At 44.5% G+C, this 18,196-nt stretch overlaps 2 protein-coding genes across 5 annotated transcripts; one reads left to right on the forward strand and one right to left on the reverse strand.

The window, feature by feature from the left end:
* Positions 1 to 5,442: 5,442 nt before the first annotated feature.
* On the reverse strand, positions 5,443 to 16,402 carry LOC147190420 (THAP domain-containing protein 7-like). Of its 3 annotated transcripts, none has more exons than XM_086137506.1 (5): positions 16,209 to 16,402; positions 8,087 to 8,166; positions 7,840 to 7,977; positions 7,416 to 7,517; positions 5,443 to 6,687 (listed from the first exon to the last, which is right to left on the reverse strand). In XM_086137506.1, the coding sequence occupies exons 1-5, from the start codon at positions 16,326 to 16,328 to the stop codon at positions 5,697 to 5,699; spliced, it is 1,431 nt and encodes a 476-aa protein (XP_085993632.1). In that variant the 5' UTR covers positions 16,329 to 16,402; the 3' UTR covers positions 5,443 to 5,696. The 3 variants fall into 3 exon arrangements, with proteins under 3 accessions (XP_085993632.1, XP_085993633.1, XP_085993634.1); XM_086137507.1 differs by lacking the exon at positions 16,209 to 16,402 and adding an exon at positions 8,874 to 8,937; XM_086137508.1 differs by lacking the exon at positions 16,209 to 16,402 and adding an exon at positions 8,678 to 8,830.
* LOC147190421 (protein TMEPAI-like) lies at positions 9,328 to 14,956 on the forward strand. Of its 2 annotated transcripts, none has more exons than XM_086137509.1 (4): positions 9,328 to 9,867; positions 12,931 to 13,088; positions 13,168 to 13,218; positions 13,890 to 14,956. In XM_086137509.1, the coding sequence occupies exons 1-4, from the start codon at positions 9,684 to 9,686 to the stop codon at positions 14,340 to 14,342; spliced, it is 846 nt and encodes a 281-aa protein (XP_085993635.1). In that variant the 5' UTR covers positions 9,328 to 9,683; the 3' UTR covers positions 14,343 to 14,956. The 2 variants fall into 2 exon arrangements, with proteins under 2 accessions (XP_085993635.1, XP_085993636.1); XM_086137510.1 differs by having other exon boundaries at positions 9,724 to 9,867; positions 12,135 to 13,088.
* Positions 16,403 to 18,196: the final 1,794 nt, after the last annotated feature.

An 18,196-nucleotide genomic window follows, 5' to 3' on the forward strand; every position in this document is an offset into this window, starting at 1 on the left:
CGAAAAAAATGACATAGTATAGTAAGGCGTTTTTAGCCCAAAAAAAACGACATAGTCTAGTAAGGCGTTTTTTGCCCGAAAAAACGACATAGTATAGTAAGGCGGTTTTCGCCCCAAAAAAACGACATAGTATAGTAAGGCGTTTTTAGCTAAAAAAAACCGACATAGTATAGTAAGGCGTTTTTAGCCCAAAAAAAACGACATAGTATAGTAAGTCGTTTTTAGCCGAAAAAAACGACATAGTATATATAGTAAGGCGTTTTTAGCTAAAAAAAACGACATAGTATAGTAAGGCGTTTTTAGCCCAAAAAAAACAACATAGTATAGTAAGGCGTTTTTAGCCCGAAAAAACGACATAGTATAGTAAGGCGTTTTTACCTGAAAAAAACGCCATAGTATAGCAAAGCGTTTTTCGCCTGAAAAAACGACATAGTATATATAGTAAGGCGTTTTTAGCTAAAAAAAACGACATAGTATAGTAAGGCGTTTTTAGCCCAAAAAAACGACATAGTATAGTAAGTCGTTTTTACCCGAAAAAAACGCCATAGTATAGCAAAGCGTTTTTCGCCTGAAAAAACGACATAGTATAGTAAGGCGTTTTTTAGCCCGAAAAAAACGACATAGTATAGTAAGGCGTTTTTCAGCCCGAAAAAACGACATGGTATAGTAAGGCGTTTTTCGCCCGAAAAAAAACGACATAGTATAGTAAGGCGTTTTTAGCCGAAAAAAAACGACATAGTATTGTAAGGCATTTTTGGCCCGAAAAAAACGACATAGTATAGCAAGGCGTTTTTGAGCCGAAAAAAACGACATAGTATAGTAAGGCGTTTTTTGCCCGAAAAAACGACATAGTATAGTAAGGCGTTTTTAGCCCCAAAAAAACGACATAGTATAGTAAGGCGTTTTTAGCTCGAAAAAAATGACATAGTATAGTAAGGCGTTTTTAGCCCAAAAAAAACGACATAGTCTAGTAAGTCGTTTTTAGCCGAAAAAAACGACATAGTATAGTAAGGCGTTTTTGGCCCGAAAAAAACGACATAGTATAGCAAGGCGTTTTTGAGCCGAAAAAAACGACATAGTATAGTGAGGCGTTTTTTGCCCGAAAAAACGACATAGTATAGTAAGGCGGTTTTCGCCCAAAAAAAACGACATAGTATAGTAAGGCGTTTTTAGCCCAAAAAAAACGACATAGTATAGTAAGTCGTTTTTAGCCGAAAAAAACGACATAGTATAGTAAGGCGTTTTTGAGCCGAAAAAAACGACATAGTATAGTAAGGCGTTTTTTGCCCGAAAAAACGACATAGTATAGTAAGGCGGTTTTCGCCCCAAAAAAACGCCATAGTATAGCAAAGCGTTTTTCGCCTGAAAAAACGACATAGTATATATAGTAAGGCGTTTTTAGCTAAAAAAAAAACGACATAGTATAGTAAGGCGTTTTTAGCCCAAAAAAACGACATAGTATAGTAAGTCGTTTTTACCCGAAAAAAACGCCATAGTATAGCAAAGCGTTTTTCGCCTGAAAAAACGACATAGTATAGTAAGGCGTTTTTTAGCCCGAAAAAAACGACATAGTATAGTAAGGCGTTTTTTAGCCCGAAAAAAATGACATAGTATAGTAAGGCGTTTTTCACCCGAAAAATAACGACATAGTATAGTAAGGCTTTTTTCGCCCGAAAAAAACGACATAGTATAGTAAGCCGTTTTTCGCCCTAAAAGAACGACATAGTATAGTAAGCCGTTTTTAGCCCGAAAAAACGACATAGTATAGTAAGCCGTTTTCAGCCCGAAAAAACGACATAGTATAGTAAGGCGTTTTTCGCCCGAAAAAAAGAACGTAGTATAGTAAGGCGTTTTTCGCCTGAAAAAAGGACATAGTACAGTAAGTCGTTTTTACCCGAAAAAAACGACATAGTATAGTAATGCGTTTTTTAGCCCGAAAAAACGACAGTATAGTAAGGCGTTTTTAGCTCGAAAAAAACGACATAGTATAGTAAGGCGTTTTTAGCCCGAAAAAAACGACATAGTATAGTAAGGCGTTTTTCGCCCGAAAAAAAACGACATAGTATAGTAAGGCGTTTTTACCCGAAAAAACGACATAGTATAGTAAGGCGTTTTTTAGCTCGAAAAAAAACGACATAGTAAAGTAAGGCGTTTTTCGCCCGAAAAAAAAACAACATAGTATAGTAAGGCGTTTTTCACCCGAAAAAAAACGACATAGTATAGTAAGGCGTTTTTTAGCCCGAAAAAACGACATAGTATATAGTAAGGCGTTTTTTAGCCCGAAAAAAACGACATAGTATATAGTAAGGCGTTTTTCACCCGAAAAAAACGACATCGTATAGTAAGGCGTTTTTTAGCCCGAAAAAAACGACATAGTATAGTAAGGCGTTTTTCACCCGAAAAAAAACGACATAGTATAGTAAGGCGTTTTTACCCGAAAAAAACGACATAGTATAGCAAGGCGTTTTTCGCCTGAAAAAACGACATAGTATAGTAAGGCGTTTTTTAGCCCGAAAAAACAACATAGTATAGTAAGGCGTTTTTCGCCCGAAAAAAACGACATAGTATAGTAAGTCGTTTTTAGCCCGAAAAAAACGACATAGTACAGTAAGTCGTTTTTACCCGAAAAAAACGACATAGTATAGTAAGGCGTTTTTCACCCGAAAAAAAACGACATAGTATAGTAAGGCGTTTTCACCCGAAAAAAACGACATAGTATAAAAGGCGTTTTTCACCCGAAAAAAAACGACATAGTATAGTAAGGCGTTTTTCACCCGAAAAAAACGACATAGTATAAAAGGCGTTTTTCACCCGAAAAAACGACATAGTACAGTAAGTTGTTTTTACCCGAAAAAAACCACATAGTACAGTAAGGCGTTTTTCGCCTGAAAAAAACGACATAGTATAGTAAGGCGTTTTTCGCCCGAAAAAAACGACCATGTATATATAGTGAGGCGTTTTTAGACACCATCACAGCTTTCGGCCCTTGGAACTGACGTAAATGCTGTCACTGGGCGGGGTTTGAACCGGCGCTGCCTGGCCGGAAAGCCAGCGTGTATACCTCTACACCACCAGTGACTGTGAGTTGCTTTGCACGATAGGCATATTTGACATCCACTCTGGAGGGTATGCAGGAAAAAGTAACTGTTTGGTATTTTTTTTCTTACTTCACTGGGCGGGGTTTGAACCCGCGCTGCCTGGACGGAAAGCCAGCGTGTATACCCCTACACCACCAGTGACTGTGAGTTGCTTTGCACGATAGGCATATTTGACATGCACTCTGGAGGGTATGCATGAAAAATTAACCGTTTGGTTTTTTTTTTCTGACTTCACTGGGCGGGGTTTGAACCCGCGCTGCCTGGCCGGAAAGCCAGCGTGTATACCTCTACACCACCAGTGACTGTGAGTTGCTTTGCACGATAGGCATATTTGACATCCACTCTGGAGGGTATGCAGGAAAAAGTAACTGTTTGGTATTTTTTTTCTTACTTCACTGGGCGGGGTTTGAACCCGCGCTGCCTGGACGGAAAGCCAGCGTGTATACCCCTACACCACCAGTGACTGTGAGTTGCTTTGCACGATAGGTATATTTGACATGCACTCTGGAGGGTTTGCAGGAAAATGTTTTTTCGCTTAAAAACGCTTTAGTATACATGGTCATTTTTTTCGTCTACAAACGGCTTACTATACATGGTCGTTTTTTTTCGGGTGAAAAACGCCTTACTATACTATGTCGTTTTTTTTTGGGCAAAAAACGGCTTACTATATGTCGTTTATACGGTCTAAAAACGACTTACTATACTATGTCGTTTTTTTTCGGGCTAAAAACGACTTACTGTACTATGTCGTTTTTTTCGGGCGAAAAACGACTTACTATACTATGTCGTTTTTTTCGGGCTAAAAACGCCTTTCTATACTGTGTCGTTTTTTTCGGGCTAAAAAACGCCTTACTATACTATGTCGTTTTTTCGGGCTAAAAACGCTTTACTATACTATGTCGTTTTTTTTCAGGCAAAAAAACGCCTTACTATACTATGTCGGTTTTTTCGGGGCTAAAAACGACTTACTGTACTATGTCGATTTTTTCGGGCTAAAAACGCCTTACTATACTATGTCGTTTTTTCAGGCTAAAAACGCCTTACTATACTATGTCGGTTTTTTCGGGCTAAAAACGACTTACTGTACTATGTCGATTTTTTCGGGCTAAAAACGCCTTACTATACTATGTCGTTTTTTCAGGCTAAAAACGCCTTACTATACTATGTCGTTTTTTTCGGGCGAAAAACGCCTTACTATACTATGTTGTTTTTTTCGGGCTAAAAAACGCCTTACTATACTGTCGTTTTTTTCGGGCTAAAAACGACTTACTATACTATGTCGTTTTTTTCGGGCGAAAAACTTACTATACTATGTCTTTTTTTTCGGGCTAAAAACGCCTTACTATAATATGTTGTTTTTTTCGGGCTAAAAAACGCCTTACTATACTGTCGTTTTTTTCGGGTGAAAAACGCCTTACTATACTATGTCGTTTTTTTCGGGCTAAAAACGACTTACTGTACTGTCATTTTTTTCGGGCTAAAAACGACTTACTATACTATGTCGTTTTTTCGGTCTAAAAACGCCTTACTATACTATGTCGTTTTTTCGGGAAAAAAACGCCTTTCTATACTATGTCGTTTTTTTCGGGCTAAAAAACGCCTTACTATACTAAGTCGTTTTTTTTCGGGCGAAAAACGCCTTACTATACTATGTCGTTTTTTTGGGCTAAAAAACGCCTTACTATACTATGTCGTTTTTTCGGGCTAAAAAACGCCTTACTATACTATGTCGTTTTTTTGGGGGCAAAAAACGCCTTACTATGTCGTTTTTACGGTCTAAAAACGACTTACTATACTATGTCATTTTTTTCGGGCTAAAAAACGCCTTACTATACTGTCTTTTTTTCAGGCGAAAAACGCCTTACTATACTATGTCGTTTTTTTCGGGCTAAAAACGCCTTACTATACATGGTCGTTTTTTTGGGCTAAAAACGCCTTACTGTGCATGGTCGTTTTTTTGGGGTTAAAATCACCCGACTAAACATGGTGGTTTTTTCTTCGCGACCATGTATAGTAAGGCGTTTTAAGCCGAAAAAAAATCACCATGTATAGTAAGCCGTTTTTTTGCCGAAACAAATGACCATGTATAGGGGGGGGGGGTTTTGCCGGAAAGAAAACTGACCATTTTTAGGAAGGCATTTTTAACCCCTTAAAAAACGACCATGTATAGAAAGGGGTTTTTTTTCCGAAAAAAACAACCATCCTCTTCTCTGTGGACACGCAACCAACGCAGGTATCGTCGGACCTGAGCAACAAAACTGTCATTTCCCGAAGTGTCATTCCAAATATACTTTCACTTTATAAAAACAGCCACTTTGTTCCTAAATATGCGCCGATGACAGGATTGTGTTGTTACCCGTTTAATGTGACTTCTGTTTTCGAATATCACTGGACAGCTTTCTCAACATCTCGCGACAGAGCAAACATTCAGGCAATCCTTACGCATTGGCAATGAATGCAAATGATTCGGTCCAAAATTCTCTGTTCTCCACATTTATTTTTCTATTTTGTGTCATTCTGGTTTGACTTTTTTGATTTTTTAATACCGTCATGAACACATTTCCGCTCGTCTGTTGAACACAATCACTTGTCGGTTTGTCAGTCGGCAAATTCGTTGCTCAGCTGCAGGTGAAAGCCCTCCAGGTGTTCTTTCAGTTTCTCCCTCACGTCGTCACTCGGTTCTTCCAGCGGGGCGTCGAGGCTTGGACGCTGCTGGCCTCCTCTTCCAGTTGAACCGCCTCCGCTCCCGGACTCCGGCGCGGGCACCGGGACGGTCCGGCTGACGAGGTCCTCCATGGTCAGAGAGTTCTGGAGCGGGTTTTCGCAGCCAACGGGGACCAGAATAAACTGCGCCTCGGCGTCACCTTGCACCCACAGCGACGACTGTGGCGGGTCCTGACTATGAGACTCGGCTTCAAAGTCACAAAGGCAGTCGGGCAAACGTCCGGCGGCTTGGAATGCGAGTGGGAAACTTTGAGAATTTGGCCCCTTTGAGTCAAGTTGTTGGGTGAAGTCTTTCTCGGGAGTTGTCACCGAGTCCTGATGGAGCATTGGATCTTTGTCCGTTTCCAACTTGGTGTCGCCTCTCCCGCAGTAGCGGCAGTACTTCTCTGCGTCGCTTCCTCGAGGACTGCAGCAGGCCCCGCTCGCGCCGTCATCTCCGCTCTGTTGCGTCTTCTGCTGTCTGTCGCGCAGCCTCAGCAGGGAGCCCCGCAGCCGATTCTCCCGACGCCGGGCGGCGTGCAGCTGCCGCAGGGTCTTCTCCAAGTAGTCCACGGCCTTGTCATAGCGCCTCCGCCACAGCAGGGGGCAGAGCTGGGCGTAGCTGTGCTCCTTGGGCAGGTAGAAACCCGGGCGCGGGGGCAGGCGCCGCATGTAGCGCGATGGCGAAACGGAGCGAGGTGGCGACGTGGGCGGAGTTGAAGAGGTCCTCTTTCCGGGCGAAAGGCGGCCCCTAGCTTCTGCTGTCTCGAGACAAGATCCGGGTAGCTCCTCGCTGGTCTCCTCGGCTTCAAGCGACGACTCAACCAGTGATCCGTCCAAAGTTTGATACTTGGCAGTGCCCTGCGTGCTTGAAACGTGTCCGTTTCTGCGCAGTTAAAACAGACACAGCGATCTCAGCAAATCGGCATGGTTGGTAGCAGCACCCATCGTTGTACAGTAGTACCTCCACTTGCACTCGCTTTGATATGAGCGCTCACTCGGCTGAATTCTTTTTTTTTTTTTTTTCGTGAGTTCCAAACTCAAATGTACATAACAAACGTACTTGTTATTTTAAACACAAAATGTTGAAAGACCTAACAATATTCACAGCCAGGCACATGTTATTAATCCCCTCTGAAAATGGACTAATATTATGGCAGCTCACTTAGCAGTTGTAACCTTCTTCAAGTATACTGTAGTTGTGGGCATGGATTTTATATTATATATTACACTGCCCCCCCCCCCCCCCCCGGTGGCAGAAGCGTGCACACCGGAAGGAGCCGAGCAATGAACACGTGAAACCATGACACCGTTTCTTTCTTCATATCCCATTTCTTGTCAAACTGTATATTCTTTTGAAACACAATATACTGGAAGGCTATTTTTCTTATTTAATCATTAAAAAAAAAAATCAAAAATTCCAATGTGGAAACGTGACTTGAGATGTGAGTGTTTTGAGTAACAAGCATGGTCAGAGAATGAATAAACTCGGAAGCCACTACTGTACTTGGTCGTGACTACTTACTTGGAAGTGAACTTTGGCACTTCAGACCCCAACTATTTATATTCAAGAAATCAAGAATATAATTCTCCATAAGCCGTCCGCCATCCTACCTGTCTTCTTGTTTCAGGACCTTCCCCGGCCACTTGTAACTGCTCACAGATGAGGAACCAAACACTGCGGGAAAGGCATCTTCCCTCAGTCTCCTGATGCCACTTCAAAGCACGCACACACATACACAAAAAGAATCAGGTAGTGACTCGTTGTCTCATCTTAGCGCTGAGCACATGCTTTCAAAAGTTCATGGGCCAGTATTGTCGATAATTCCAGCAGACTGACTTGCAGTTGCTCCGCTAAATTACGCGTATACACGTTTATGCTACGGGGAAGCCGACAGCTTGTTGGGGGAGGAAAAAAACAACAATTCCACTTTAACTCCTTAGAAACTGCATATATTATTCTAAATTGCGCCAATGCTGTATTTATTGGCCATAACCAAGTAGCGATGCGGGTTATATGGTCTTGATGTTTACTGACCTGCAACTGGCCATCTCAAAGCTCTCTGGCGTGAAGTGCTTGGAGCAAAAGTAGACAAAGTTGGTCCGAGGGTCCCAGGAGTCGGCGCGGCGAGAGTTGCTGATCCAGAGGTTTCGACGAGAGGCTTCTTTGGGCAACCTGCGCCATCAAATATTGGTCGTTGGTGACGTCATCAATGGTCAATCTTTAGATCAGCTAGGCGGGAATGAAAAAAGATGTTTCCGTGTGGACAATGCCTTCATATTACTTGTGGAATGTGATGCCGGCATTACGAGTCTCACGGTTGTCACGCGATTTGCAGCCGCCGGCAGAACAGTGTCTGGGCATCTGAAAGTGAAAATAAAACATTTTGAAATCATTATCACATCGTGTCCATAAGTTGTTAATAATGCAATTTTTGCTTGTGTGAAGTTCACGAAACCAACACAGAATTTGTGAACCTGAACTCCAACCAGTAAAGGGGAAAAAAGGGACGTATTTTGGAGGGTCACATTTTAGCTACAAAATGGATTCACGAAGGGGATCGGGGGTGAGTTCTTAAAAAATGCGATTTGTTCACAAAATGATAATTAACTTTTAAAAGATACATTGCAATCATGAAAAAAAAGAGTGACTAGACACTGAAATAATACAAATGTACTGTAAACAGACACAACCCCGGAGCAATGAGTCGACCCGATGGAAACTACACTGACACCGGTTTAAAAAAGTGCTCGTGTAGCTGCCATATGCTAAATGCTAACAGGGCCGCCATCTAATGATTCGAATTTCAGTCCGAACTACAAAAATAAGCAAAAACACCCATAGTGTGATTTTTCCACCACGTAGGGTTTCTCACCTCATTGCCAACTGTAGTCGAGCTAACTTTCTGATGCTAATTTAGGCGAGCACCAAACAATTAGCACGATAGAACGAAACGAGCCATCTCGCCAACGCGCCGTGAACGCGACAGAACGGCGTACGCGTTTTTTGCTTCATAACTAATAAATGACTAACATTTGAATGTTTGCTGGTTTATTGTTAAAGTATACTACCATTCGCCGAAGAGTTGACCTCAGGAAGATGGCCGCTGTGTTTTCCGACTACGTTTTTCCGGTTTTACTGACGTCACAGTTTTTTGTGTGTAAACCTTTATCAATGTGCGATGTTCGATTTAGCTATCTAGTAACTTTTACAACCAAACCACGGGCGTAAAAAATAGAAAACACAATAGCGGCGTATTTTTCGAAGTACCATTATACATTATTTTCGAAATCCGTTTAAAGTATGCCCCCCCCCTAAAAAAAAAAACAGATTAGCAGTGCGGTAGCCTTACAGGCACAAAACAAAAACAAATACATTGTTGAGTTCTCCAAATAGATGTTTGTTTGAATTTGACGGAGTTCATAAGTAATAAGAAGTACTGACATTCTTGTTGACAAACTATATTACAGTCTTACGCTCGCCTGGTGTACCTAATATTGTGGCCACTGAGTGCATATTCTCACGCATGTGTGTTGTAAGAGAGCTCTGCAGGTCACGGTCAGAGATGGGGGAGTTTTGTGGCGCGCGCGTGTGTATGTATGTGTGCGTGTCTGTGTGCGCGTGCGTGTGTGTTTTAATGCAGAGGCCGTCTGGAGGATGTGTCTGGCCGTCCCTCCCTTCCATTGTCCCCGATCCAGTCCTCCCCCACGAAGTTGGGGGGTGGGTGGGTGATTTGTGTAAATCACAACGCCTCGCAGTTGTCTGACACGGATGCAAAGCACCAGACGGCGCATTTTACTTTCTTCCCCATCCTATGGCGAAGTTGCTGGAAGTCGAAATGGGGCTCGGAGTGGGCAGGATCCGCATGTAGCCAGGGCTGCATGCGGAGGCTCCGGGCTGCCTGCAACGACGGCGGGTCCTCCTCGGACCCGGACCGACGGCTTCTCCGGCGCCCCGGCGGCCGTCTCATGCGAAACCCAGCGGCCCATTTGCGAAGCTCCAGCCCCACGCAGTCCAATGGTCATTGCCCTTGCAACGGACCCCAGCCACAGGGCATGGATATATGTAAGTCACCTCCTTTTTTTGGTTTGTTTGTTTGTTTGTTTACTCTTAGATCGTCTGCATTTTCTGTCTATTTGAATGTGAACGCCCGAATGATGTTTGCAGGTGTATCCCAGCCTGGACACAACATCGCAGTGCACCTTCCACTGCCCGATTGCATTTTATGCATTCGTGTATATGACGATTTTGCTGTTTGTTTTCTGGAGTCTGCAGTGTAAGGAGGATGCATGGTTTGCAGGCGTTCCCGTGTATTTGCAGCAATTTGTGTCTTTTTCGTCATGGTTGGCTGCAACGCTTAGAACGATATCATGCCAAAAAAAGAATCCGACTAGCAATCTGCACGAGTTTTTACTCAGTAGACCGATAATATCTGCATTGTTTTGTGGATAACAGCAGACTTTTCTTCATGTATAGGTGTGGCTAATGGCTGTATGGAAATGTCATGTCCTTTATGTGGGGAAAAAAATGTGATGCAGCGAGCATTTGTGGCTTTTTAGAGCAGCTTCTGGGTTGTTAGCTCGTTTGATTTATTTCCATGTGTAGCAACTCCTCAAATGACACGTCAAGAACGTCACAAATGAACACGGGGCAGATAGGCTGAGTAGTTTTACATGGTGTTAGTTTGTTTGCATTACAAATAGACGGATGGGTGGGCGGGTAGAAGCGGAGCGGTGTGGTTCTCCGAGAGACGAGATCTATCAACAGTTCTGCATTTGCTCACATAACAATGCCCATTTTGTTGAGCGTCAATTCACCATTCGCTAACTGCGCCACAGCCGGACTGATTTTTTTTGAACAGGAAACATGCAGGGGCACCAATGCTGGTTTTTGTTGTGGTGGGAACCAGATCGGACTGGGGGGAGAGGGGGGGGGGGGGGGCTCAACAAAACAACAACAACAACAAAAAGTCACGTTCAGATTTGATTTGCGATGCACCGGACCCCTCGTTAAAGCCGTCTGTCTGTCTTGGGGTCGCTCCTCCCCAAGGCTGGGGGGTAGGCGGGCGGGGGTCAAGGGTGAAAGGTGAAGGTCTGTCAGCCGGGGTCTGTGTCTAATTCTTTGTTTGCACGGCGCTTCGTCAGCGCGAGACATTTTCTCTTGCTTTTTCTCTACGCATGTCGCCCAATTCGGTCGTTCATATTTTTAATGCAGCCCATTTTTCTAAATCCTCATTTTAGGGGCAAGAGTGAACCTATAAAGTCACTGTTGGTATGCATTTCATTGTACTGTTCTCAGAGGGCTTCGAGATCAACGTGGCGGTCACCAGACCCTGAATTTTCTCTTGCCGTCCCCTCAACGAGCCAGACAACCTTCTTACACGCGGAGCCTTTTGTACTCTAAACAAACAGATGCAAAGATCGACTTTTATTTTCCTTTTATTTACGCGGTGTCATGTATCGAGATCGGTGGCGAGGGAGGCCGGGCAGATTTACTCGAGTTGTATTTAGCGCGCAATAAGTTGAGTGAGCAGTTTGACTTTGTTTGAGTCCGATTGAATATCGACGCTCGAAGATCCAAAAGAATTCTGGGAAAAGAAGGCACCGACGTTGGCACTGCAGTACATGTACAAATGTTCTATTGAAGTATATGAAACGGCGTCCCCAATTTAATTGGAACTAGAGCTCTTGAAAAAAAAGCTCATCGACGTGCAGTGTTGACATTTCTCTGAAATCAAGGTCGGAGAGGCAAGACGACGGAAGCGGCCTCACGTTTGCATGCGGCATTTTTGAAAATTAGATTGGGATTAGGGACAAAGCCAATGAGCCAGATGGCGTCTGATCTGCTGCGCCCCGCCTTCTCTCGCTTTGACTGGCACACACAACAATGTGTGTGCGTGTATGTATTGTGTCTAGACGCGTCTGGCTAATAAATGGTCCAATAAATGAACCCCCACGAGCCAGGCCACATGGCTCATCCAGCTCTATCGCCGCCCCCCGCCACCTTCACCCGTCTCCCCTGGTCCCCTTCCAACGCGATGACTCCCCCGTTTCAAATGAAGCAAAAAGAAATCAATAAAAACCCCGCTGTTGTTGATCACAGCAGATCAAGGGATTCATCCCATGAGGGTTCTATTTATGCATGTCAGTCAAGGCAAGACGCGCATCGTGATTGTCAAGGCGTAACGCTCGACTGAGAACGTGAGCAACACGGTCCAGTCGGGGGCTGCTCGAATGGCTGATTCCAACCAACTTTCCTCTCTGTGTGTTTTTGGCTGTGGCTGCTTGGGACCTTTTGGCGGGTCTACGCCTCCCGAATTTCATGGCACAAAGTAAAGCTGGATTCGGGGCCTGAGTTTTGCAAAAACTCTCGGTCTCCTTGAAGGACATGGCGAAAACGACACCAAAATGGGCCGCGTCGGACCAAGATAGAAGACTCCCTGGGAGTTTTAGGGCATGGCTTCTTGAGACTTTGATGCGCATCGACGCCATGATTGGGATGGCTCCTCTTTGTCAAGGGAAAATGGATCGGGGGGCTGAGTTTTCAACAAATATCCAACTCGCCGGCTGCGTCTAAGGAGAGTGCCTTGAGTTTTTCGCTCAGTCACAAAACTTTCCTTCCGTTCTCTAGCCACGTGACACGACAAAAAAGTCAAGTTCTTCACAATCTGGCATCACCCATCTGTTCGCCACACAAGGTTCAAATTTGACGCCCGCTTCGAAGCAAAACGGCAGACCTTGGGAGTCTTTTCAAGAATGGCTCGATGGCATTTTTTGGCGTGTCTGCGCACGATTTGACATGGCTGCCAAATGTCGCGTCGCTTAGCCAAACTGAATTATGGAAGAACTGAGAGCATTTTGATGTCAACTTTCCTCAGTACGGTGACTTTTTGACCGCGGTCTCAAAGTGGTAACTGCAACTTAAGTTGTCGGCAGGAAATTCATTTGTAGGATTTTTTTTTTTACGTCTCAATAAATAGTTTGAAGTCAAAACGAGCTCGAAAGCCGCGACTTTTATTATTTTTATGGGGGAAAGCCGGGCGGCTCGGTCACCGCGGCGCGACTGTAATCGTCGGCTGTGCTTTCTAATGTCATCTCGCCTTCTTTGCAATGTCTCGCGTGCCCGCAGCTGAACTGGAGCTGGTTCAGATAATAATTATCCTGCTGGCGATGAGCGTCACGGCGGCCGTGGTCGCGTGCCTTCTCATCCACTACCGCCCGGTCGCCCTGTCCCTCCTCGGCCGGCTCGGCCGCGCTCAGGAAGTCCCGACGGAGGAGGCGCGACGGGTAAGTGGCGAGCGGCTGACGCTTGGGCCTTCGTTTGGCGGTGAACTTGTCGTAACGAGTCTCCGCGTGTTTCCGTCAGGGCGCGAGCGGCTGGCAAAACGGCATGCGGAATCGACACGGGCAAGGCCAGGTGAGTCACGCTTTTTGCCTTTTCTGTTCTATCTCCGGGACTGCGAGTCGGCTTTAACGGGAGTCTAACGGGAAGCTCTGCCACGGGAAGCCAAAACACGCAAATACCGTATTTGACACCCCTTCCCCAAGAATCACCCATCCCACGATATCGCCGCTTTTTTCAACAACTGTTTGTTTTTGTTTTCTTTACTGACTACAATTCCCTCGCACGCGGGAAAGGAGAGCCACGGTCACCGGTGAACGTTACTTGATTCTTTCTCAAGCTAATTGTATCGCTAGTCATTTTTACGAGCCACCGCGGTCCTTTCCAAGAGGTGAAGGTCCGTTTCTGTGAGAGAAACCGCTTTTGTGGCCGCATGGCATTTTTCCGGAGTCGACAACATATTTTTATTTGACCGTCACTAGTTTTATTTCGTCATTTGTCTTCAATGCAAGTCATGTGGTGACCACCGTGCGTACTGGGGCGGGACCGCAGCCCCCATTGGCCGACTCGCCTCCACTGCAAAGAACCCAGGCTAAATTTAGCTCCTCCCATCCATCCAAAGTCAAGATCAACTACTTCCTCAAGACTTTCTGTTTGGAGAGGGATCTTGTGGCATTGTAGAGGTTATCACAAAGAACACCGAGCCGAGTCTCATGGTTTCTTCTCCTGTTTTTTTTTTTTTGTAGCCGATCCGCGGCCTCCAGAACCACATGGCACCGGTCTTCGCGCAGCACCGCCGCCTGTGTCGCCTGCAGCCCACCTACCCCGACATGCTGCAGGAGACCGTCAACCTGCCCCCCATGATCCGCTTGCCCGACGCAGAGGAAAAGGAGCGCCGCAAGACTCCCCGCTGCTTCCAGCAACATCCGGAGCTGAGGTGCTCCTGCATTTGCGCCCCTCCCAACCGTAACGTCCTCACGGACAATTACGGACAGAGCGCCGGCCCACTGGCAGCCAAAAGCGAGTCGGGAAGCGGCGGCGAGAGGTCCCGGAGCCCCCCGCCCTCCTACAGTGTGACTATAGAAGACTCCTATTGTCAAAGTCCTCTCCCGAGTCCTAAAAGGTTGCAAACAAGCTGGAGCGCCGTTGAAAACACAACCTCCACTGCGGCTGTCCCTCATAACTCCTCGGTCACCTGAGAGACTCAACCAAACGTTTTCTTTGTCATACTTAAATGTTATGAAAAATGTTCTATGCGGTGCTAAAAAAAAAAAAAAACATCTCTTGTGTTTTTGTCTATTTTTGTAAGCTTTTGCTTGTCTTTCTCGATACTTTTTGACTCAGTGCCCTGTCATGACTCACAGAATGTACTGGGCTTCATAATGCAAAAGTGAGCTGAAGTTGCACAGAGGATGCCTCTGCTTTTTTATGGTTTTTCAAGCTGCTAAAGCTTTTCGCTCGAGTCCGAGCTGCGCATATTCTATACTTTTATCACGTTACAGACCCAGAGGCAATTTTCATTTTTTTTCTCTAACACTAACGGCGACATTAATGTCACCGTCTCAAGCACTTTTGCCTCCGAATCAACAAAACACAGGAAGGAGGAGGACGCTTCCTCCAGATAAGCCATGCACAGCGAAGTACTCTTGTCGGTGCGATTGACTTTATCAGTGCTGACCTGAGTTCAAGCTACAAGAATAGAACGCTGAATTTTGAGAGAAAGAAATATCCTTGTTGTTTACATTTTCATGTTATTTAACAAAGATTTTGTATTTATAAGGTGTAGCAGTTTACAATAAAAAGCTGAAAGTGATGGGGAGTGGCATTTCTTATTCAGACAGACAGAAAAAACATCCTTGTTTTTATATTTTCATGTTTTGCAAAAAATAATATTTTCCCTTGTGATTAATAAGCCAAGCTAAGATAAGATAAGATATCCTTTATTAGTCCCACACTGGGGAAATTTACAGCCTCCAGCAGCAAGAATGTAGGCAGAAAGAAGAAGAAGAAGAAAAAAGCTAGAACTACTTATAAAATAGAACTAGCTAGATAAAGAACGGTACCTCCTCACTACCAACCTCCCCCCCCCCACCTTCCCTCCTCCTTTCCTACCTTTATAATGACATAATGATAATCTACAGTAAGTTTCATATGTAAAGTGTATGAAACACCTGTTGACATCCAAAATCTGTATGCAGAATCCGGGATCATATTTATTTGTTAACGTGTTCATATAGTATGGTTTTATTTTATCTCGTCATTCTCAAAAAAAATACCTGCTTTAAGTATGATTATCATTATTTAACCCTTGTATTGAAATATGAAATGAAAAAAAACCCATTCAAGTTTATTTTAAACGCAGTCGACAGAAGAACCTGTATCACCTCCAAGACGTTAGAGGGCGCTCTAAAACTAACGAGCTACATGCAGCACCTCCTGGTACACGTCATGCCAACTGGAGTTTTTAACTTCTGCGCATGCGCGTCGGCAAGTCCTTCGCTACTCGGGTCTGCAAAGAGGCTATAGAAGGTAACCCATCTGTCCTTGCGTTTTCTTCTTTTCCTCATCAAATTGTGCTCTAAAATCGACATGGTCACTTTAGAACAAGACGCTTCAACGTGACTGTAAGGACGGTTTGGTAATTGCTAGCGCTGTTAGTGTAACTATCGTTTTTTTTTTTTTATGGAAATGGTCTTGCGTGGTCCCGTCCACGTAAGCGTCTCCGAGTCAATCTAGCGGATGCGAGTGAGCGGAACTTTAGACAGTCAAAGATTTTTTTTTAATTTAAAAATAAATAAATGACATGCATTGGAGTCAAATACCCTAAAGTGTTGACTGCATTTGACTTTTCTTGCTGGCCACGTTGTTAGCACAGCTCTGCTCCATATTCTCGACTTCTACATTCATGCGCTTATACTACCTTTCTAATGATACATGTTAATATGCAGTGCTACCTTTGTACCTACGTCTGCTGTTACATGCTAATAGCACATCAAGTGTGACCGGAACCTTCAAAACGACAATTTGACACAAATGTATACAAACGGTATGAGATTGTCTCTTACCGAGAAAGATAAGATAATGATGATGATCCAGATTCCAGATGATGAAGATGCTGCACGCCTTTTTGGTCCTGGCGCTGCTCGCCCTGGGCTCTGGAGAAGAGGGCGCCCGTCTGCTGGCATCCAAGTCGTTGCTCAACCGCTATGCCGTGGAAGGCCGAGACCTGACCCTGCAATACAACATCTACAACGTGGGCTCCAGGTGGGAATGTGTCCTTTTACGATGCACGTAGCAATGGTGTCTACACCGAATTAAGACCGCAGCTACTGAATATTTTTAGAATTGATTTTCCTACCGCTTATCTACCGACTATCCGTTATTGACTAATCGGACAAAATGCCAATTTAGATCGACACAGAGTGGTCCATGACATTAGATAGCGAGGAAAATTGGCCACTGCAAAGCTTTGAGGCAGGCTTTATTCTCATTATCTAAGTTATTTGATTATTAATTTCAGCTCATGTATGTATGAATGTTAAACGTCCCTGTGCCTATTTAAAAAAAACAACAACAACACTTTTGTGCTTTGTGTTCTAGTGCTGCTTTGGAGGTGGAGCTCTCGGACGATTCTTTCCCACCTGAGGACTTTGGAATTGTTTCGGGAATGCTGAACGTGAAGTGGGACAGGATCGCACCGTATCCTTGAACCCAAATGTCTATTTTGGATTTTGTTGCTAACGCTCAAGTAGTAAAATCTATGATGACAGCTCACCAAGCACACCTCCATGTTGCTGGCTACAGTCTCATCCACACCGACACTCGTTTCGCCGACTGTCAACTTTGTTTTTTTTGTACCCACCGGATGTGTCTGTACATTGAGAGAGTGTTACCAGTGAAAAAGTCATATTTCCTCACATCTAGCAGTTGAACAACAGCCGTCCTTCCGTCCATTTTCTGGAGCACTTATCCTCATTACAGTCGTGAGCGAGCCGAAGCTTATCCTATTTGACACACTAAAACACACAAACAAGTCTCAGATTAAATGAAGTGTGTCGACTCGGAACGGGTTCCCTGTTAATGATGTTGAAATCTTAACTTGGGGGATGTTCAGAGCCAGCAACGTGTCTCACACTGTGGTGCTGCGTCCACTAAAGGCCGGCTACTTTAACTTCACCTCGGCCTCTGTCAGCTACCTGGCTCAGGAGGGTGGACAAGTTGTGGTACAGATATTTCAAATTTGAGGGGGAAATTGACTGTAAAAGTTGACGCCGAAGTGACAAGTGCTTTGTACGCCTTCTAGGTGGGCTACACCAGCGCTCCCGGCCAGGGAGGCATTCTGGCTCAGAGGGAGTTTGACCGCCGCTTTTCCCCACATTATGTAAGCCACACACGCATTTACACTTCTGTTGTCTCTCCCCGCTCACCTGTTTTGTTCTTCTAGCTTGACTGGGCCGCCTTCGGTGTGATGACTCTCCCTTCCATCGGCATCCCACTTCTCCTCTGGTACTCCAGCAAGAGGAAGTATGACTCGCCCAAACCTAAGAAGAACTGAGGGGGAAAAAAAATACACCTTTATTTTTGTTTTTATTTGGGTTTCAGACTGGAGGGGCGGGAGGGTCTGTTTGGGTTTCAGTGGGCGCAGGAGGTCTGAGAAGCTTAATAACCCATATTGGGGGGTGAAAGGTGTGCCAGTGATTACATGTATGCAGCAAACCAGTTCTTAATGAGAGAACAATTACAGTGGTGGTTACTACTGTTTGTAACTGTGCTGTATATTCAACTCAGTTCTGAAGGTGTTTTTTTTTTGTTTGTTTTTTAATAAACCTGGATCCGAGTGGTTTTGTCTGTGTACCGGGGTACTTCATTACTAAATAAAAATCAACCTTCAGGTCATGGCTGACACTAGAAAAGCCACTTAGTAGCCAGTCGTACATCGTTTTTTTAATCCCTTATATTGTAGTCATTACACCCGCTTTGTGTTAATTCCCTCCGCCCACAGTTATACGTCAGGGTACGTTTGGAACAGCTTTCAATAAATTGCTCTCCAATT

This window comes from Hippocampus guttulatus, chromosome 18, assembly GCF_054856545.1.
Source record: "Hippocampus guttulatus isolate MCC_2025c chromosome 18, RoL_Hgut_1.0, whole genome shotgun sequence".
In the NCBI taxonomy this organism is placed as follows: domain Eukaryota; kingdom Metazoa; phylum Chordata; class Actinopteri; order Syngnathiformes; family Syngnathidae; genus Hippocampus; species Hippocampus guttulatus.